Source organism: Kryptolebias marmoratus, linkage group LG15 (assembly GCF_001649575.2).
Source record: "Kryptolebias marmoratus isolate JLee-2015 linkage group LG15, ASM164957v2, whole genome shotgun sequence".
Taxonomy (NCBI): domain Eukaryota; kingdom Metazoa; phylum Chordata; class Actinopteri; order Cyprinodontiformes; family Rivulidae; genus Kryptolebias; species Kryptolebias marmoratus.
The window spans coordinates 24062328-24084074 of record NC_051444.1 but is presented as its reverse complement, the minus strand read 5'-3'; the positions used below and the strand labels follow the sequence as shown (position 1 = coordinate 24084074).

Sequence of the window (21747 nt, the reverse complement as noted above, 5' to 3'; positions counted from 1 at the left end):
AAGAGAGAGCGAGAGTTTCTTTTCAGTGTCTTGTTTAATATTAAATACATTACTCTCTATAAACATCACATTTATGCCCACAAAAGCATCTGTATTTCCTTCCAGGTCCTGGTATACAAACAAGTCGATCTTCTGACTGTTCAAACCCGTCCCTCTTCCTTCTCCTCCCTGGTTTAACCTTGATTGTCACCGTGTTTCCTTCAGCGTCGGATCCTTCAGGAAGGTCGATACGAGGGAAATGAATCGTTTCGACTTATTGCTGAACATCTTGGGACAATAATGCGAGCGACTTCACGAACGTCGATGCTAATGAATGCAAACATCCTTTACACTGCTGGGTCTGGTTGAGACATTTCATCAAAGCTGCCTGTGAAATTCTGAATGTTTATAGGAATCTTGTAACAAACGTTAACCACGACCCTGCCCTTTTTAATCGTCGGCGGCAGTAAATGACTTTGTGGATATTTGTGTACCTAAACCTTCATTCAGAGGTCAACTACAGTGACACGGGCGAGGTCTAATGTCAGGAGGCGTAAGACCTCAATTAAATGAACTCATTCCTCCACCTTAGTTTTCTTCCGAGACGTTTTTGGTTTGGAGCTGTCGGGGTCTTCGGGTTCGGGGGACCCTGGAGGCTCAGTGGGCGGGCTGGGGGCATTCTCTACATCCACCTCTGGATCAGGGGCCATGGGAGGGCCTTTGGAAACCCCTGAAAAACAACGACAGAGAGGATTTTGCTCCACTAAAAGCTGCTTGGGCAAATCTGCAGTGTTTGTAAAGGTAAAGGTTGTAAATGTGACGATGTGATAAAGAGCACAACAGAGCACGTGTCAGACAGCAGCATCAACCAAGAACGACATTAACTGAGAACAAAATGTGTTATTGAAAAGCTGTCTGATTGTTCAGAAATTTATCCTTTCTCTATAAGAGAAATACGGTGGCCGACAGGTGCACGGCTAATGGTGCTGCAAACACATAAATGATGCAAACCCCAAAACACAAAAACAAATGCACCAGGAAAAACACTGCACCGAAAACAGACAGAAGCAAAAACATACCAGCAAAACAAATACAAAGAAATGCTGCAAATACCAAAAAAATGCTAAAAACCCAGAAAACGACGGCAAGTAAAAAACGCTGCAAACTTAAACCCACAAAACGGAAGTGCACCAGACCACTAGGGGGACTCAAGGTTGGATTCAGCGGTGTCTTATGGACGTTTGACCCGGTGCTGGCAGTGAGACATGGGTCAGACCTCATCCTAAACACGGTGGTTCGCTAAGGGACCGTCAACAAATTACTAACTAATGACACATGAAAAAACAGAAATTAAACAACCTCCATGTCAAGTGAACTTTTGACCAAGAGTTAATGTTGAATTGTTTCACCAGACTGGACCAATAAGACCCAGCCACCTAAACAAGTAGATGGAGGTGAGCTGCCAGCACCGGGTCAAAGGGCAGGAAGACACCGCTGAATCCACACAGCGCGATTATCCAATATCCAACCTATATACCTTTTGTGTTTGTGTGTTTTGGAGTTTGCATCATTTGTGTGTTCGCCGTTTAAAAAGATGACAGTAAGAGTGTCAAACTACAGATAAAACTACAACACAGCTACAGCTGAGAGAAACTGCATTCTGTAAACAGAATCAATTTAAAAAAGCCTGAACAACTTTGTGAAACATTACTGGAACAGATGACACAAAATTCTACAAAAGAAAAAAAATGTCAGCAAAAGGAAAACTGTTGATGTAGAGGTGCAAAAAAAGGACTGTTGGCTCTTTTCTTTTCTTCCCAATCTGTCGGCCACTTATTCACAAACACACTAAACGCAGGTGAAATACATGCTTTGGCTGCTTTCTGAACGCTCCGACTGAGCTGCATGAACAACAAGATAAACAGGAACGAAGCTGAACTGTTATAAAGGTGCAGTAAACTCCTGGTTTAATGACATGTAAATTACTGCTTTCAGCACTGATTCCTTTGATTCATTCATGACTTGAACGTGCTCAGATTTTAACCCATGCTTACTACCGTTACCTGGAATCAGATTCAATCTGCAGGAGCGTCACTGACAGATCAAGGAACGTTTAATGAACAAACCAGCGTTAGTAAGGCGCACCTTTTGGCAGCTGGATGTTCTTGTTGTAGCTCGCAGCCGAAGACATGGCCTGACCCAGGGCTTGGTTTGTGCCGAGTGGAGCACCGGGGGTTTTGGTCGCCGCGGCCGAGTGCGGTTTGGATTTGGAGTCCTTGCCTGGTTTCGTCCACACCAGACTCTCTGTGACCTGCAGGGCGGCTCCCATCTTCTGAGCCATGTCCATCAGCTGTCGTGGATGAAAACGGAGGGTTTGGCGACAAGCCGTGACACGCGAGGACAACTGACTCTAGGATCTGCAGTACCTCAGGATCGAACTCAAAGCTGTTACTGCTGTCTCGAAGAAGGTTTACTTTCCTCTCCATCTCCTGGTATTGATCCAGAGCTCTCTTCTTGTCTCCATGATTATAGAGGAATATTGCAAAGTTCAGGTTGACCAGGGGGTTAGATCTATTGCAGATTGGTTACCAAACAGAGAGAGAGAGAGAAAATCAATCGACTGGTTCTGTTGAAGTTTTACATTTAAATGAAGGGAAACATTAAAGTCAGGCTCACTCATCCAGATTCACAGCTTGCTCATACGCTCTGGTGGCATTCTCCACGTCCTCCAAATTGGTCAAAGCCACTGTTATCACAGATACAATAAGGGACTGCTGTCAAACTCAAGAGCTCCTGAACAACGCCGCTACTTAATTATGAATGCACCGGCGAACGTTCTCAACATGCACAGATTGAAAATACAGAGTAAATACCAACAGATGCTCCTAAAAATGAATACGGCACTGAAGAGTAAGTGAGGCACATGTTCAAACAGCTACAACGATTTTAAGAGATTTGCAGAACTGCATCATGCAGGATTTCTTTGTACCTGCCAGCAGCATGTAAAGCTCGCCCATCCGAGGGTTCAGGTTGATGGCTGCACTGAGGAAGTGGAAGGCTGACGCGTACTGCTGCATGGTCAGGTGTACCAGCCCCAGGTTGTACAGCACTTTCCAGTCAAAAGGGGATAGGTAGTGAGCGCGCTTCAGGCAGCTGATGGCCTGTGGGATCGAGCAGGGAAAGGCAGCGCTGTTGTCAAATGATGCGATTTCTTGTAGTCGTGAATTACGCACATGCAGACCCAGCTCAGCTCGCTGGGTATCAGAGGTCCATAACTCTTGAACTCACTTCAGTCATCTCTTCACTCTTAAGTAACAATGTGTCCAACGATGTCAGCACAGCAGGCTCAACGTGGCAATAATAGTCACATTTATTTCTCAAGCTTTTATGTTTTGCAAAAGTGAACCAGGTTGTGGCAACAAACAGAAGTGAATGAATTTGTTGGTGTGCTTACAGCTCATTGAAACAATGCTTTAATACTCACAAAGTGATTCATTTAAAAGCAACTGTCTAATGTACAACTGCACGCCTGTATGTGAAAAAGGAAACAAAGAAATTGTAAAAAAAAACCCAACAGGTTTACGTAAAATAGTGTAAACAGATTTGTTGATACCCTTAAAGAAAGTCGCAATCTTTGCATTATAGTCCTGTTACAAACCAAGTGTTTGACCTTAATTATTACCACAGGACTCTTCAAACCTTTCATCAGACTATTGAAAGGGAACAAACAGCCACTGTGTAGTTTGGTAGTGTTGTGTGTGCACCACACTGAACAAAGAGCAGAGAAAGCAAAGAGCTCTAAGGAGCTCAGAGATCATAGATATCCACGGTAAGGATAAAGGCTACACGACCATCTCCAAGCAGCTTCATGTTCCTCTGACCAGCTGCCAGTATTATTAAATATAAGGTTCATGGGACCGTAGCCAACCTCCCAGGATGTGGACGCAAGAGGAAATGCAACTCCAGGTTGATCAGATGGATAGTATAAATGGCAGAAAAGGAGTCAAGGAAACTACTCAAAACCTTTATAACCAAACTCCAAAGTCAAGGTACGTCACTCTCTGATCACATTATTCGTTACATTTTAAATCCTAATGGACTCTATGGAAGAAAACCCTGGAGGGCTCCACTATATGCAGGAAAACACAAAAAGGCAGACAGGAATTCATCAAAATGCATACTGATAAGCCTCAAAGTTTCCTGGGAGAAGTTTCTGAGACTGATAAGACAAAAACTGGAGCTTTTTTGGCTCCATTCACATCAGCTGTGTTTTATTATTGTGGAAGGAAAACAACAAATTTATTCAGGTCTGTATTCAATTTGAAAGAACCCATTATATCTAAATATCTAAACATGTTATGGATTTATGCTTTCTATACTGTACATAGTTCTGGCTATATTAATAAATTAATAAGTTAACCTTACAATTGTTTTGACTCAGTGCTCTGATGGTTCATGCATCATTCTGTGTGTTGTTGTGCTTCAGGAAGTTTTGTTTTTGCTCTGTTTTGCAACCTTGAAAATATGCAGAAAAACACACAAACACCACGACTCACAGCCACGTATTTCTTTTTGCCAAAGAAGCACATGCCAATGTTGTTCCAGAGAGGGGGGCTCTCGGGCACGGCACACGCTGCCACTCTGTACTTGTTCATGGCCACGTCAAAGTCGCCGTGGGTTTGCATCATGCTGCCTGCAGCCAGGATGGCCTGGAGAATAAAAACACTGATTAGAGAAATATTAAAGGGAGGGTGCAACCTTTGGAACAGCACCCTGGTGAAAGTCGGACTGTAACAGCTGCGGGTGAATAACCTTCTGCTTTGACTGAATGGCTTTAAAAGACATTTCTACGTACGCAGCCTGAAAGGCGTTGAGCAGGAGAGCGAGTTCACGCTAAAATGTGCCACCCACGTACGTACCTTATAATTGTTGGGGTCGAAAGTGAGGGCATTCCCAAGGTGCTCAAAGGCTTTCTGGTATTTCCCCAGCTAACAACAAACAAAAAGAATTAATAAAAAAAATCAAAAGCAATCACAATAGCACTGGGATTCTCATTGACTCGCATGTAACTTCACAGAGAAGGCTTTGAACGGTTCCACCAACCTGTAAATAAAGGAGGCCAAGAGTGGTCAGGAGTTCCGTGTTCTCTGGAGAGAATCTGAGTTCAGAGTGAGAAAAAAGCTGAATAAAAAGTGTCACTCTTTTTTTCACAACCTGCTTGTAATTACATTTTGCTGCCTGCACCTTTTTTTTTTCTGTGTGTGAACCTACGCGGCTGACATTCAGAGAATCCGCTGATTATTCCGTCAGGCGTCATTTCGGCATAATTGCAGAGTATTAATTATGACCTGTGTGGCCCGCAAGAAAAATAGCAGAGAGGCGGCTAGATTGACACTAAAATAGCACTCGCAGTGGTAAGTCTCATTAAAAGCGACACAAGAATCGGGGGCATTTGATTAATTCATTTGCCCCCACCAGGAGGCAGCCATAATGAGCTCTATTACAGACACTGATGTGATTTTCTTATTTACACCATGGCCTCATGTTTAAATATGCAGCAAAGTGAAAATGAGCCAAATTTTGAAAAGGGGAGCTGAAAAGAACCTCGGGTACAAAAAAAAAAAAAAAAAAAAAAAAAAAAAAAAAAAATTTGGCAATGGATTGAGCTTCGAGCGAGACTGAACGATCACCGGAGGCGTGGTTAGGATGTGCAAACACTGACGACTCAGCGCACCACGGTCAGTTATAGAGCAAAAATCAGGCTGTCTCTGTCCGACACAAAATAAGACCCTAAAAAATACAACCAAAGTTCTCAGTCGCTTCGTTGTCATTTTAATATTAGATTGATCCCAGGCATGTACTAAACATTTAGTGATTTTGCATTTTGCATGACAAAGGTTGTTCTTCATATGTGAGAAACTGTGTCTCTGTCTCAGTCCGATGTCCTATTCTTCATCAGATCTTAGAGTCCCATGTGTCTGCGACCCTCCTCATCCTCTCCGTTCCTCCCCTCTTCAATCCAGCTCATATAAAGCATTCTCTCTTATATATTTTATCTTGAGGCGTAAAACCTAATGTTTGAACTCGACACCAAGTGAAGATTTCCAATCTGTTCCGTCCATTGTAAAGTTCAAACTCCGGGGCTGCGCAACAGTTTCAAAGCATCTCTGATTGCCTTATACTTCTTCCAGCAGCCAGATGTTCTTGTAATCTTCTAAAGTGGTTTTGATTAATACTTTTCCAGACTTTCTGAAGGTCTTTCGGAGTTTGTCTTACAAGTTTGGCTGCTTTCGCACTCAGTTTCGGTCCTTTACCTGACCGTTTTCAGAGGGATGCGTTTCTTCTTTGTTCATTAAGCCACTTCACACGAATCCACGAATCATTCAGGCACAAAAAAAGGACTCCGAGCTCGAAGGTATGAATCGGTGTTGTGTCGCCACGTAACCGACAAGCAATCAAAGAAGCAATTTTAAACACAATCTTCAGGCTCTTTGAGACAAGCGGCGTGTCACAACGACAGTTTGTTCTCATTTCTTTAGCTGAATCTATGAAGAAAAGACAGATAACACAGTTTGACAACAGAAAGAAAGGATTTTAGCTCCAACAAGATTCCCAAAGAACTGTTTTAGATGATGGACTGAAGGACGGGTCCTGTCTCGGATCTTTGCTGGATTTTTTACCCCCCCGTTTGCTAAAGACATGACTTTCAGATACTGTTGATCTGCTGCAAAGACTTTTTAAGACTGACATGTCTTCTTTTGTCCTCCACTTGTTCACTTTTGTTTTTATTTAAATCGCACACTGCACAATGTGCTGCCAAAGTTTGAGAAAAAACTGGACAGAAACAGTAAAAAAAGCAGCTAAAATCGAAAGACAAACTAAAAAAAAAAAACCTTCAAAAGACTTGGACATTCATTGATTAAGACCACTAAAATGGAAAATATAAAAAAATTGAATATTTTTTTTTTTGGTTATTGCCTAAGCTATTTTTAAAATTATTTTTCTGACTTAACAGAACTATTCCTTTCTTACATAGATATAAGTTTTTGTAAAGGTGTAAAAACACTAAAAACATTTCAGAACCGTTTTAAGCAGACTAGCTGGATTAAAAGTCCCTTATCTTCCCCAACGTGAATTTGTAGAGAGAGCATGTCAGTTACCGTTACTGCCGTGCTGCGTTGAGTACACGACGCACGGAGCGGGAACAGAGTCTCCATAATTGCCACGTATTGTAAAACAGACGCAGCTTTTGTAAAATAAAGAGAAACAAAGAGAAAACATCTGGGGCTACAGCCTCAAACACCCCGGATGATAATATCCATGTACTGAAAGACACTCCAGAGCAGGGGTGGGCAACCGTGGTCCTGGAGAGCCACCTTCCTGTAGGTTTTCCTTGTTTCCCTGCTCCAACACACCTGATTCAGTGGTTAAATCACCTCTTCATGTTCCGCAGAAGCCTGTTAATCAGCCATTGATTCAAATCAGGTGTGTTGGAGCAGAGAAACAAGTAAAACATGCAGGATAGTGGCCCTCCAGGACCAGGGTTGCCTACCTCTTCTCCAGAGACTTTAATGTTTTCGCACAAAGCCATTTAAAAAAATATACTGAGATTATTATGGTACTGGTAAGTGTTCTTAGACTTGAAATAAAACATGGACTGAGGCATAAAACAGTGGTAGTCTGTATTGGCTGGAATAACTGCTGATTTACCAGAAGCGTCACTTACTCCACTGCTCTCCTGTACACTTCGATGGCCCTGTCCGTTTCTCCAGCCAGCAAGTGAACTTTCCCGAGCGTCATGAACGTCTTGTCGTGTTTGTTTATCTGGAGGGCTGTATTTAGATGCTCCTCGGCCTGACAGAAACGGGAGATCAACGTGAACAACGCCGCGGGTTCTTTGCAACCCGTCGGCAGCGCACGGCATTCGGCAGACTCACGTTTTTGAAGTCTTTGATGAAGTAGCAGCACACGCCCAGATTGTGGCTGATCTCCTAGGGGGGGGGGGAGAAAATGTCAAACGTCATATTTTACATGGACTGCGGCTTTAACAGATGAAAGTCTGGCTTTTATTGACAAATAGAGAAGCTTTTTAGGTAACAGTTGTGTTCGAGAGGATCATTTTCGTGCACCTTCGTGACAAGTTTATGGAAACCGTCTTTCACACCTCTGTTGGAGTTTGGAAGCGAGGCACAAAGCATTTTTTTTGTTTTTTTTTTCTTCTGCAAATTGTTGTTGCAAAAAGTGGTTCACTTGGAGTCGCTCCCACGCTGGATGTTGAGAGAACTTCACGCTGCATTTTTTAAGAGTTCAAGACGCCAGGCAAGCGCCTCTAAACACTTTCTGTCAGAACTTCAAGGGAAACCGGAAAAGTCTGCGCTTGTGCGTGCGTGGGGTGCGCGTGCCGTTTCGCTCACCCAGTCTTTTTCGTTGAGCTTCGCCGCCTCGTGATAAAACTCAATAGCGGCTTTGTGCTTTCCCAGGAGAAATCTGTGAAAGAATGAACTGTGATCGATATGAGAGTTTAACCGAGAAGGGAACTGCACGCTAAAATGACTATTTTTACCACCTTAAATAATGAAAAACTATCACTCGGGGATTAGCTTGCTCTCACTTTATCAATCCGATTTGCTATATTTAGGATATGTACACTGGCTCGTTTGCTACTGGCAAACAGACTCAATTCCAGCAGACTCACAGTGACCGGGCCACTTGCTTCAGGTTGTCGCTGCTGCTTGGATTAAGGATGGCACAGCTCTGAAACAGCTCCAGGGACTGCTGGATCTTTCCCTCAAGACGTAAGATTAGTGCTGTTGAGAAATAAAGACAGGACAAAAAAAAAAAAGAGGATCATCTAGTTGAAGAAAAAAAAAAAAAAAAACACGAAAAGACATTTAAAATCAAAGGCACAGCATTGTGTCCTGAGAGTAGATTTGGAGAGGGATTAAAGGACATATTGTGGAACCTGAGAGTCAGCGTTCACCGAGGCTTTATTTGGCGAAGCTGGTCAGTTAACATCACATACCTTCAATGTGAGGGACAAAAAGATTACAATAAAAACGAGGGTTCACCTTGGACATAAATAGCATATTCACACATTCCACTGGTCTCTTGAAGTTGCTCCTTGATGATCACCTAGAAAAATACAGAAAAGGTTTCGAGCAGACGTGAATTTCAGCTTTGTGGACTTACTGTATGCTAAAAGTACTGACTACTATGATTAACATGTTTAATAACGTAACGAGGGTAGCATCTCGCTGAGCTAGCTGTCGACTCATAATTTAAAAGCCGTAGACACATTCTCAGTTCCGGTCTAACTGGGGTCTGAGTGTTTGCGACTAAGCAACCAGCAAACACAACCAACTTTTGTGCGCACAGCTTGAAAACTGTATTCTAGGCTGCACACATTGTTTCCCTGCCTACCTCCGCCCACATTAGCCTCTTTAGACCCACCTTGGCAGCTGTCCCCATGTTTAGGATTAAATCTACTAGAGTACACTTATAAGCAGATCTGAATCAGTTTTCAGTTTTTATTATTCATCAACAGCATGGTTTATGGACCTGGACGTTTGGGGTTGCAGCCTCGGAGGTTTCCTGTCAGAAGCAGAGCACCTGCACAGGTGACAAAATGCAACTCTAGCGCTATGGATTTCACGGAAACTAAACTGGGAAGGGTTTGAGACGAGATCGAGATGCCTGCAACTACTCTTTGACTCTTTTTTTAGTCAAAGAGTAGTTGAAAGAAAACCAACTCAAAATTCAAGTGACGAAATTGGGAAATTGAGAATGCCCAGAATCGTTTCGAGACATTTTCTCGACTCCCTCATGAATGACATTCGCCAACAGTCGTAAGAGATAAATCTTTTGAGAAACAGAAAGACAACCATATCGTGAAGCATTCACTCTTAGGACTGTATTATTCTCCAAATTACCTTTTTTTTTACATACTAAAAGGTATGTAAAAAAAAAAAAATTGCGCAATATAACACTGATAGCTCCTTGAAAACAAAGAAATAAACAGAAGGAAAAAAAAAAAAAAACTGTCGACACTTTTTAGTTCAAGTGAGCGCTTAATGTCCCATTTTGTTTATGAGATGGCACCTTTTAGAAAACTTGCAGAATTATTACTTTCGTTAACTCTTAATTTTTCGTTTCAACTACTGTTCTGCGAGAACTCGACACATATTTTTGACGCTAAGATAATTGTGAGTTCACGGCTGAAAATAAGAGTAAACGTCTTGGTTGGGTTTGAAGTTTTTGTGGGTGAAAAGGCTAAACACAAAGTCTGTACCTTGGTATAGCGTATCATAAAATCGACATTTTGAGTGGGAGGAAGTGGCCATATTCCAGTTGCACATCTTTTCACAGAATGTGTACTGTATTTCCAGTAGGAATACAGCAAACAATGCTGCAAACACAGCCAAATGTATGTTTGCCAGGCATTCATTTTCTCTATGCTTTCTTTTACTGTACGAAGTTGTCCGTGAACACCCAAACACACCAATAATACACTGATGTACTAAAAAGAGAGAGAGAAAGGACTTTACCTTACAGGTCTCATAGTCCTTGTGGAGATAGTGCTGGTGGATTAGCCAGTTTCTTCTCTCCACAATAGGAAGCTCTGGTGCTGGGTGGAGGGGAGAAAAAAACCCCATCAAAATGAACACATTAAATGAAAAGAAAATCTCAGGCTCGTGCCATTTTGCTGTTCGTGCAATGTCTCTGTTTGTTGTCAGATGAATTATTCATTCTGTAAGTGCCCTCCTTTTTGCAGTCTTTAGTAAGTCTCTGATCTGACAGTAACACACTGCAACCTAAATCCACAAGCTAGATTTAAGTCAATTCACCAGACACACTGGAAATATTTGCTTGTTAGCTGGCTTTTACTTCGGAGCAGACGTCTCAGACTCAACAGTTTCCCACGTATGAGCGCAGCCTTTTATTTTAATCTGACAGATGACTTTAAAAATAAAAAAAAAAGGCCCAGGAAGAGGCCTACCTCTGCCGTCACCAGCGAGTCTTTGATGTGACAGTTAACTTGGATGTTGTGACTTTAAACCAACCCCAGGCTGAACTATAATCAATTCACCATCCCGGCTGTAAATGTCACCTTGTAAGCAAGTTTTGCGTTCCAAACAACGACTCCTTCTCTCTCTCCCCCCCCCCCCCCTTAACCGCCGCCAATATTTCCTTTTAACGTCTTGGCAGGTTGAGAAATTCTCCTTGTTGCCAGGGCAACAATGTCTTTTGGAAGCCAGGTGCTCGTGTCAAAACGGAGAGCACGGAGCGACTGAATGAAAGCGGGAGGCTGGAGGAACGAGCAGCACAATGCGGAGCTTCAGAGAAAAGGGTGAGGTAACCACAAGAGCTGAACCCAGACGCTCCAAGTCCCTTTCCCCGGTGGAGAAGCCTTTTATTTCACAAGGAGGCAAATGTAATTCCAACTGAGGCAGGTTTGATTCTGATAATCCTGTTATCTTGCAGCGACTACCTCTTTCCCCTCCAGGGCTAAAAATAGGATTCAATACATTGCAGAATAAAGAGCTAGCTTTAAGTCTGTCAGTGACATTGGAGGTGGTGGTGAGGGATTGTATCATTAATGAACAGCCTGTAAGAAAACACTGAATCGCACCAAAGCGTCCTTTCGTTTTTATGGGTTTATCCGTTACCCTCATCTGTCAGCGCTTCAAGCTGAACTCTGCGGATCTACTGGAAAAGCTGGAGTCTGCTTCAAAAGGTTCACAAAAATAAATAAACAAATAAATAAATAAATTTTTAAAATACCCTGCACATCGCAAAAGCGTAAAAACTGAGCGGGTTTCACGCGCTTGACTCGTCAAGATTCGGATTGGCTCTATTTGCAGGGACCCAATCCGCTTTCTCTTCCTGCTGAGACAGCAGGAATGTTCTCGCGCCCGGGATTCTGCTGGGGTCCTGAGGCGCTCCGGTGGGAGGAGAAGAGGCTGCATGCACGCCCGACACGCAAGGATAAGAAAAATAAATAAATAAAAAAATGAGAGAGAAGCAGAAAAGAAAAGCCCAGCATGAGGTGTCCCATATACAGTCGTGTTGAAACTTCATCCCGAACATGGAGGAATTCTGTCATTGTTATACTGGATCGGGCTGAAGCTAAGACAGCTTTGCCCTCCTTGCGTTGCCAGCCGTGTGTTAAAAGAGGATAAGAGCGGAGAAGAGGCATGCTGAGATCAAAAGAAGCGAGGATCCTAAAATAAAAAATAAATGAAAGGGGAGGAAAATTATTTTGGAAGTTCTGCCCTGGAAAACTTTAAAAATCCCTTTATCTTGTCAAGTCGTTTAGTCTCACATTAGGTTGCTGACACTTATTTTTATCAGCAAAGTCCAAAAAATGAGAGTCACTACCTTAAAAAAGGCTAAAGTGTATTTAAGGGGGGGGGGTTGATTCTGAAAAACTGAAACATGCGGCAACAAAAAGGTCTTTCCTTGCGAACGTGCTCACATTTCTTTGCAGAATCTTCTGGGTGTTAAACCAGTAAATGCAATCCAACGTGCATCTTGTGCACAACATAATTAACTTGGTGTGTACATTAGATCAACCTAATTGCATTTCATGAAGGTAAACTGGAAATAGGTATAACTTCAGGAGCCAGTGGACAGAATTAAACTGGGATTTATAGCTTTTTATTGGATTTTTTTGGTTTGTTTTTCCCAAGTTTTGGTCTTTTGAGCACCGATGTGCTTCATTTCTTCTCGGGACTTTAGAGACGACGTCGATTGGGTGATTACTGCCGGAGTTAGGTTTTTGGCTGCGTGATATTTTTAAAACACTTGGAACATCTTTGCCACAGCGGTGCGTCGCTATTTTTAGCGCAGCTCATCTCTGAAAATCAATAACGTTCGAACAAAGAATAAAAAAAAATATTTTAACGAGATCAAAACCAAGATTTTCTGCTCTGCTGCGACATCAAATGTAATCTCTAAGGCAGGATTTTGCCATGTTCCGCAGCCTCAGTACACCTTTTACAACAAATCTAATTAAAAAAAGTAATTAGTAACTAAAGCTGTTAGATGACTATGGCAAGGTAGAGAATAAGAGTAGACATGAAATGCTATTTTTTTTTAACCAATAATCACATATTTCTGTTTACATCTCCTACTGATCCCACCTTAAATAAATAAACATTTGCATTTTCCACAAATCACACCCCAGTAACTCATTCTATGCAATGCAAGAAGTCACTGCAGGGAACTACAGAACAATACCGTAGCAAGTAGTGAAGTGCTTTCATAAAGGGCTCGAACTGATGTTAACTATAAAGCCATAATTCCCCTGGACAACACAAGAAAGACATAACAAAATCCTGTTATTTCAATCTGTAGGCAGCAGAATCAAGAGAAAAATGGGTCATCAGAAAGCAGCTGAGGTGAGAAAGCATCCTCGGTGTTAAACGAGTCCTCCCAGCAGCTGAGTGTGTGAAGGCCTCTCACAGCGCAGAGCAAGGGTGACCTCTGTAGGCCGATCAGTGTCACACACCTTCAATAATGTTGGCAACAAAATAAATAAAAACCAGTGAAAGGGTTCAGACTGGAGGTAAAACCGGGTCCAGTTGTGTGGTAGTACCTTTAGGAGCACGTCGCTTCTTAGCTTCAGTGGAAACCAGGAGCTGGAACACACAAAACAATAAATCCATTTATTATAAATCACATTGCTTTTGCTTTGAAATTTGTACCTTTGTATTATAAAGTAAGATAAGATGAGCCAATAAAAAGCAGTTTATATACAGCTACAGCAAAGGGAAAAACAATTAAATTCTCGCTTTGGTGCAATGGAGTTCAAAATGTGTTGTAAACGTGTCTTGGTCAACTAATTCTAACTGTATGTAGCCTATTATAAATCAAAGCATTAAATAAACGTTTCAGAGTAAATATAAATGTTCACGCTGTCCGCCATAATAACAACTCACTGCCTACAAGTCGGCCAGATTAACACAAATCCTGTTTATCCACTTTGTTTAACTCAATATTAAAAATTCATCCCACTGCTGGATGAAGCTTTCATAGAGCTGGTGGAGCTCCTGCTAAACGTATAACAAGGGGAAACCCATCTGCGCCGGAGCAATATTTATTTTCTGAGGCAGTATTTATTCATGAGGGAGAGCGTCTGATCAAGGCTTCCTTACGAGCATCTCTTTATTTAGCAATATAAATTTATTGGAAAGGGCACGGTCTAAAATTGACCGTCACAGTTTTTAATGCGCTGCTAAATGTTTCACAGCAAGACCCATCGCTTCAGTGTGACACATTAAAGAACTTCTGTTCATTTAAATCAAATTACGCTGCTATATATATATATATCTTTTTATGCTATTTTGTTTGGCACGCCTTCGAACAGTATAGACATCATTCACGTTCCTCCGCTTTGTGACCAAACAGCGAATAAGAGTGAACTTTTCGATGGTTCACAGGGTGATGAGCCCTCCAGGATCCCACGAACACTCGTCTTTTCACAGCTTTATCCCACCAGCACGTCAAACCATGCATTCACCTCCGCCATCAGTGCACTTAACTACCTGCACCACCTGTACTGTCATCTCACTGGATGTGGCACAAAATGCTTCAGCAGACTCTCCTGCTGTCACTGAAGCTTGAAGCGTTGTTCCTCACCTTAAAAGTCGCTTTGGAGAACATTGTCTACTAAAAGACTAAATGTAAACCTTTCAGCTGGGGTATGCATTATTAAAGCTATTCTCTCTTATGTACCTTCTGCAGCCTTAAACAGTCTTTCTGGACATTGTTGCTCTCCTAAACACAGTAGTTTAACTCATATTATTTGTGTTACCTGTTCTCATAAGGCTTTAATGCACAACTACACAGCTGTGAGATATCACCGGCTCTTAACAAATGCTTTTAAAACACAGCCATGCTGAACACAACACAGGGGTCACCTGTGGATTAAGAAACAGGGCGACACACCACTGAGACGTCCTTATCAGGAGTTTCTGTTTCTGGTTGCACTTTTATTCAGTCTAAGCCACAGAAGAATTTTTTAAAGATAAATTAAAGCATTATGACTGCATTTATACAAGTCTTAGTGACTAATTATGCACAGCTGATTTAAATGGGCGTTTAATGGCTGCTGCAGAACTTGATGACAAACTCCTGAGGTATTTCATTCTTCCGAACAAGGCGTGTTAGAGAAGACATTTGTGAAATGGACCAGTGTTAGGAAACACCATCAACACCTTCCATGCGAGCAGACGCGCGCATGCGCACACCCGTTAACTCGCTATAGTTTCCAATTCCATCACTTAGACTTTATTTTGAGCGCAGCTACGAATGCTGTCTGAACATAGTTTACCAATATGCTATTTCTCATAGCTCACTGTACGCCGAACATTAGTTTCGCTTCACGCAGCTCAGCTAGGATTGAGAGACGCAGGGATTTGTAGTGAAGGCGTTTCTTGTTACAGTTAAAACGCCAAAGCGGTGGGTCTAAAAACGGTGAACATGGACACATATCTGCGCTGTGCTGGTCCATTTGTGCTGTCGCCTGCCTCCGTAGCTGTGAAGTTCTAGTTGGCGGCGGGGTTGTTAAAGATTAGACTCCAAAGTTATAGTTAGCTTCAGCTCAGCAACTAAGCTCCCGACTTAATCGGTTAGCCAGGCAGCTAACAAGCGCTTAAACAAGCGGAGCACAGACACGGTGCTCAATTCTGACGTTTCGCTACATAAAGAAAAAAAAAGTTTTACACCATCACACGGTGAGGTGGAAATGTTAAATTTTACTCCAGCGGAGGGGCGGACGGGCGTTTCGCGTTTGCACTCACCGCCGTTGCTTTCTCCTCGTCCGCCATCTTGAGATGGTCAACAGTAGAAGCTGTTGCCATGGTTACAGAAGCATGAATTTTACCAACTGTTGTACAGGTGACTGTACCCGGAAGTGTTTAAAGACACGGTCAGTGTCGAGAATCTAAACGATAAAAACGACCTAATAAATATTTTTTAGCCTTCTTTTTTTTTAAGATTATTATTTTTTTGCTTAGACATAATGTCTCATTCTTCCAGGCTGAAATAGACAACGACAAAGATGGCGACACTGTAAAAGAAGGATAACATTAGTGACACAAGCACACACACTGAAACAAATAATGGCAAGAGAGTTATTTTGGGATTAACAATATTCTTTACTCAAAGCCTCCCCTGGCAAAGTTAACCTTGGCAAAACTGCAAGGGGATTTCCAGCTGTTGCACCATACTAACCTTTCAAAAAGGGAAATTTCATACTTTCTGCTCCATTTTATGAAATACAAGTTACCTGTCTGGACTGCTGTTCCTTTGCTTGAGTTTTGGAATCAATGTTTGTATTTATGTGCACTAAATAAACTAACACAGTGACTTTGACAAATAATCCTGTTTAATCTAGACTTTTGAAAAATGACCTGATCACATTTTTTTTTTGTCTTTACAACAGACAGTACCTTTCTGCATCACTCGTTTCCATCAATTACTTATCATCAATTACATAAATGAAGCATCCAGCAAGTGCATCTTAAAAGAAGCTTAAAGGCTTTATTTAAACCGGTTTATTACATGTTCAGAATGATATCCGGTTCAGAGCAATACCCATCCAGTGAATATAGTTTAAATAAGTAACATGTATGTACAAAGGCTTTACTACATGTCATGATCATGACAGAGAAACTTCACCAAAACACAAATTAAAGACTCATACCTCCCACACGATTTGCTTAAAAGACAGAGTAACAATCTAATTCAGTGTTACATTAACAAAATAAAAGCTTGTCGTAGATATGTACATGCAAAGACAAGCACAAAATTCAAATACCCATTAAATAGTAACTATATTCAACATTCATGTGCAATTATCATTCTTCCAGCTCATTAATCCAAATGTCTAATTTCTAAAAAAAGTGTCAGTAAATTTGCATCAAGCCTGAAGGCTTTCACTAGTAACCACAGTGTCAGTGAAAACGAAAGAAAACTAAAGTCTCCTTCGCATCTCGACATTAATAAAATGTAACATCCCTCGCCTTAACCTTCACTTACCCAGTTCGACACGCTCCAACAAAACTCCAGCTGATTAAAAACAGAAAAAAAAAAAAAAAAAACAGACGATCATCCCATCACCTTCATTAGTCGTCATCTTATCTTGTGCAGGCTAATGCTGATGAAAACATCAAATCTTAAAAATAAAAAACAGCACAGTATATTCATTAAACTTGGTATGGGGCATTGGTGACAGCTCAGGTCAGAGTGATACACTTATCACTCTGTAGGCCCTGCACGCAGATCATTGCGTTTGATATAAACCAAACTGCGTGCAGGGGTTTTTATTCTTAAGGCTCCATTTGGTGTGCTGTGTGCAGAAGTTGCCCGAGTCAGAATTACACACTTGCTGCTCTGTAGGCTCTACAAGTGTTGCTTTGCATGCAGCGTTTATTCTTAAGGCTCCTGTGTGGTGTTTATGAATTAACACTTGGTGTTTAACGAAAGCCAAACTTAAAAAAAATATAAAATAAAACGTCTCAACTGAATCTCTAAGCTTTCTACTCAGTTTTATCCTTCAGTATTTTTGCCAACAGAGTTGCAGGTAGATAAACACACAAATAAGGTGGTTAAAAATTCAATAATAATAATAATTAAAACATTTTCAAAGCAGTAAATGCCTTCTTGTATTTCTACACGATCCCACCAATCCTTCCAAAATTTTGTTCAAGAGGAGGCAAACAGGATGCCATCTTATGCCTGTTTTTGTAACTAGTTCTCCCTGCTTTGGCAAATTGTCATGAATTAAATCAAATCCGTGTTCCCTAAGACCTTTTTCTTTTTTTAAATATCGAGGGCATGTCTTGGTGTGCTGGTCTGACTGAATAATAGCCTGAGGCACTTTGTGTGTGGGAGCAGCCTAATTTCCCTGGCTCCGGTCAAAGGCTCCCTGGGCAGCAGAGGTGGCAGCGGAAGCTGCGGTGCTCTGGAAGGTTCGATTGGTCAGGACTCCTTTGGAAAACTCCTCCTGAGCCTTGGTGAAGCTTGCACCCGTCCTTCTGTACTTGGCATGGACCTGGAGTTAGGACAGTGAAGCCCGTTAGTCTGTGATTTCCAAAGGAACTTTTGAAAACTGTCTAACCTTTTCCTCTGGGCTTGTTCTACGAAGGTACCGCTTATCTTTAAAGTGCCAGTTACGTATATTTTTCCTCAAAGCTGATTAATTATGCCAGTCTACAGAGTTCAATTGTTATCAAAACTAGTTCAAAATGATACTAGAGAGTTTTAGGTGAGACTTGTAGAAGTGCCTTTCCTCTCAAAAACCGTTTTAATTTCATCCCATGTTTTTTTCTTTTCTGAAGCTATACTTACTTGGATATAAAAAAAAGAGAAGTGTTTCTCAAAACACATTTTTAAAGATAGATTTAGTCTGTATTGTGTCAGTTCTGTCACATATTCCAGCTTAGTCGTGATTTTCCAAAAAACAAATTACACAAAAGAATAAGGGACAACATAATGTTAGACATACTATTAAATTAATTAAATTTCTTGGCCACACTGATAATAATAATACAAACATTGTTGCTCTAATGAGTGAATGTTAGTGTTTCTGAAACTTTAAAGCCTTTTAACAGATTGTCTTTTTATGACTGATGTTGATTAAAGTTTTTGTTGCCACCATTGTTGGTTTATATTTTACATATCTGTGTCCCTCTTTCATAAACACTTTAGGGGCACAAAGACAAAAATTACAAATATTTTGCACACACAGGGCTTTTTATTTTGACCAAGAAGTCCAATTAGGAACTGCTAGCTTTAATTTTACTGCCGACAATCGACTATTTCTTAAAGTGAGGAAAGTTATAAATGTGTAGCTTACACAGAGACACGTCACTGTAAATTAACTGCCTGGTATAAAAAAAAAAAACAACAAATAAATAAATGACTGCAAAGTAGAAAAAAATGTATATCAGCTCACCATTTTCAGCAGGATGACAGCCAGGACGGCGTTCACTGTGAAAAAGCCAGCTACTACCATCATAATCACAGCAACCGCCACGCTGCTGCCAAGCACAGAGATGGATAAGATCCAGCCGCTGTCAAAAACAGACAAACAGACGTGAGTTAATCACATTTCCTCTGCAGCGTGTTCAATACCACTATGTACAACCTTTATTTTTCCAGCTAGATGCTGCATTAACAGTCTACAGAATTACTCCTCTGAGCTCAAGACACAAAAAGATGAAGTCTGCAAAGCTGTAGACTGAAAAAGGTTTATATGTTACCCAAAGAAAAGAGCTCCAGATGCTTAAAAAGAAGCAATCCACACAACGCAAGTTCTCAGGAGTCGACCAACATTATGTAGACTGAATAATTTGTACCTACAGTAATACTGATGGACACATAAAACTGACTCCTGGAAATGAAACACCCGCCTGAGCCACACCCTAAACAAGTAAAAAGGCGTTGCTTCAGTTTTCACTGACCTGTTTCCCCACGAGGGAATGCCCACGGATTGGATGATGTACACCGCCACTTGCATGAAGAAGACAAAAAAGAAGAAGAAGAAGCTGAAGGAGCTGTCCGACCTACGGGGGAAACAAAACAGGGCGAGAAACGGATGTTACGGATGTCGTTTGGCATTTTAAGGTTCGCTACCTGCAGCGCGGTCAGGTGGTACTGACAGGCGACAAGTTAAAGAGCAGAGTTAAAGTGCTGATCTGAAGGAACGCTTGTGCTTCCCAGGTCTGCGTGATAATAGTAATAATAATATTAATAATAACAATGGTAATAATGTCAGAGTTGCTCTGCTGGTTTTCCACACAGATCACATTAATTCATCAGGATCAGATATATCAAGGTCGGGTTTCCCCAACAGTTTTGGATCCATTTCCTGAATGTTTGATGCAGAGCTTGAAACGAGCCGACGTGTATGCAGTGAGGTGGTTTCTGTCAGACTACAAGTCTTTAGCTACGCCTTGTATGAAACAGCTACAACGCAGACCGGAGCAATGAGTGATGAGCGCGCGGCCAGCGAAGCGGCTTACTTGAAGGCTTTGTAAACGGGCCGGTACCAGCAGATGAAGGCCACAGGGGTGAAGAGGATGAACCAGAGGATGGACAGACCAAAGTCAACCCCTCTGCTAGGGTCTATAGTGAAGTAGGCCAGACACGCCAGCAGGTTGAGGAACAGAGTGGAGCTGTGGACTTGGGAGGGGAAATCACAGAACAAACAACAAAAAAAGGGGAAAGTTAATATGAGAGGCAACGCTCCTAACAGGAGACTGACTTGTCTAAACACAAGATGTACGTACACATCCACAGGTAGTACATTCTTTTGCAGATTCTGCGGTAGTCCTCTGGGATTTCCTCCTCAAAGTTCTGATAGAAGCAGGGCTTGATGGGCAAAAACCTCGGAAGAGGTGGCCAGTTGTTCTCTTTGGCTGAAAGCGGAACACTGAATTAACAGCCTGCGAGTTTCTATTTAACGGGCACATACAGACGGACGGACGCGACGCATTTCACACGCAGCAGCCGAAGACACGCACTTCCAGGGCCGGCGCTGCTGCCCGCAGTCCTGTTCTGGATCTCCTGCTCCCGTCGGTCCAGCTCTGCCGCTTTCCTCTCCAGCTCCTCCTGCTGTTTGATCAGGTCAGCCTGAGCTGCTGCTGCAGTTGCCTGATAAACGACGGACAGAGTTCATGAGATCCAACTAGACCAGGGATGGGCAACCCTGGTCCTCGAGGGCCACCATCCTGCATGTTTTACTTGTTTTTCTGCTCCAACACACCTGATTTGAATCAATGGCTGATTAACAGGCTTCTGCAGAACAAAGAGGTAATTTAACCACTGAATCAGGTGTGTTGGAGCAGGGAAACAAGGAAAATATGCAGGATAGTGGCCCTCCAGGACCAGGGTTGTCCATCCCTGTTCTAGACTTATATCGAAAATCAAGCACTTTAGCTACAGAAACGGGTAACTTTTGGCCACAGTTCGGCATCAGAAGAACTCAAACTTGTGTATTATTAGATACACAACATCAGCCCAGAAACACTGACAAAAGAACAATGTCATCCTTTCTTTCACTGTACATACGTTTGGATAGTAAAGTAAAACACAGAACTGCTAATTTGGCAGAGCTATGAACACAGAGTCTAACTCAGCTTCAATTTAAAGTAAAAATTTGTACAAATAAAACATTCACCTCCAGAATAATTAGGTACGCAAAAGAGTTTATGGTTTACTGAATAACTGTATGATATTCAGGCCGCTGTGTACTTTGTTAGGTTTTTACAAAATGTGCTGCTGAGCCTTATGGCCAAGCGGGCCGTGTTTCCTGGCAACTCCTCCAAAACTGCGCCAAACTCGTTCACTGTTCCTGAGTGAATGATGCTTTGAAATCTAACATTTCACCTGATAACCACAGTTCCAACAAAGTGAACAAACGTCTGCGTTAACACTGACGCTCAGACTTCTGATGAGTTCGTTTGAATGCGTCTGACAAGCGGTGTGTGGCTCCTACGTACCTTCTTGATTTCAACGTTAGCAGAAAAGAAATACAGACGTTTTTTTTAACATGAAGTTTCTCTGTTTTGTCTTAGCTTTTAACGGAAGTTACTCTGTAACTATGGTTCTGTGAATTCCTGGATGACTGCCAGTGGCAGTAAACAAAGTGGATATGTCTCCTCGCGCTCCGCGCAGGTCGAGAATTAATGTAAACAAAGTCACGCACGTGACACGTAGCTCACCTGGGCGTGCGTCTATAAATAGCACGTGTGAGGCTAC

General features: G+C 41.9%; 2 protein-coding genes across 3 annotated transcripts in view; both read right to left on the bottom strand.

Annotated features, from left to right (window-relative positions):
• Positions 1–15857, bottom strand: bbs4 (Bardet-Biedl syndrome 4). 2 transcript variants are annotated; one of them, XM_017414283.3, is made up of 16 exons: positions 15783–15857; positions 13577–13619; positions 10524–10603; positions 9048–9111; positions 8675–8786; positions 8394–8466; positions 7917–7970; positions 7706–7833; positions 5083–5137; positions 4899–4967; positions 4536–4688; positions 2969–3140; positions 2656–2725; positions 2406–2550; positions 2125–2329; positions 1–709 (listed from the first exon to the last, which is right to left on the bottom strand). In XM_017414283.3, the coding sequence occupies exons 1-16, from the start codon at positions 15840–15842 to the stop codon at positions 555–557; spliced, it is 1638 nt and encodes a 545-aa protein (XP_017269772.1). In that variant the 5' UTR covers positions 15843–15857; the 3' UTR covers positions 1–554. The 2 variants fall into 2 exon arrangements, with proteins under 2 accessions (XP_017269772.1, XP_037835729.1); XM_037979801.1 differs by lacking the exon at positions 15783–15857 and having other exon boundaries at positions 10529–10603.
• A 641-nt stretch (positions 15858–16498) lies between these two features.
• The window catches only part of scamp2l (secretory carrier membrane protein 2, like), a 12076-nt gene continuing 6827 nt past the window's right edge, over positions 16499–21747 (bottom strand). Inside the window, exons 4-9 of the mRNA XM_017414224.3 lie at positions 20511–20640; positions 20277–20405; positions 20010–20169; positions 19449–19550; positions 18941–19058; positions 16499–18037 (exon numbers count right to left, since the gene is read on the bottom strand). Coding sequence (XP_017269713.2) covers positions 17882–18037; positions 18941–19058; positions 19449–19550; positions 20010–20169; positions 20277–20405; positions 20511–20640 — 795 coding nt within the window. The 3' untranslated portion in view covers positions 16499–17881. The remainder of the gene's footprint in view (positions 18038–18940; positions 19059–19448; positions 19551–20009; positions 20170–20276; positions 20406–20510; positions 20641–21747) is intronic.

What these genes read in the sequence shown, in the direction of transcription:
- bbs4 (XM_017414283.3), bottom strand. Translation starts at nt 15,842, where the DNA reads ATGGCAACAGCTTCTACTGTTGACCATCTCAAGATGGCGGACGAGGAG. An exon ending in ACGAGGAGAAAGCAACGGCG is followed by an intron (nt 13,620 to 15,782) that starts GTGAGTGCAAAC and finishes TGTGTGTTCCAG; the next exon opens with CTCCTGGTTTCCACTGAAGC. An exon ending in AAGCAAGTGGCCCGGTCACT is followed by an intron (nt 8,467 to 8,674) that starts GTGAGTCTGCTG and finishes ATTCTTTCACAG; the next exon opens with ATTTCTCCTGGGAAAGCACA.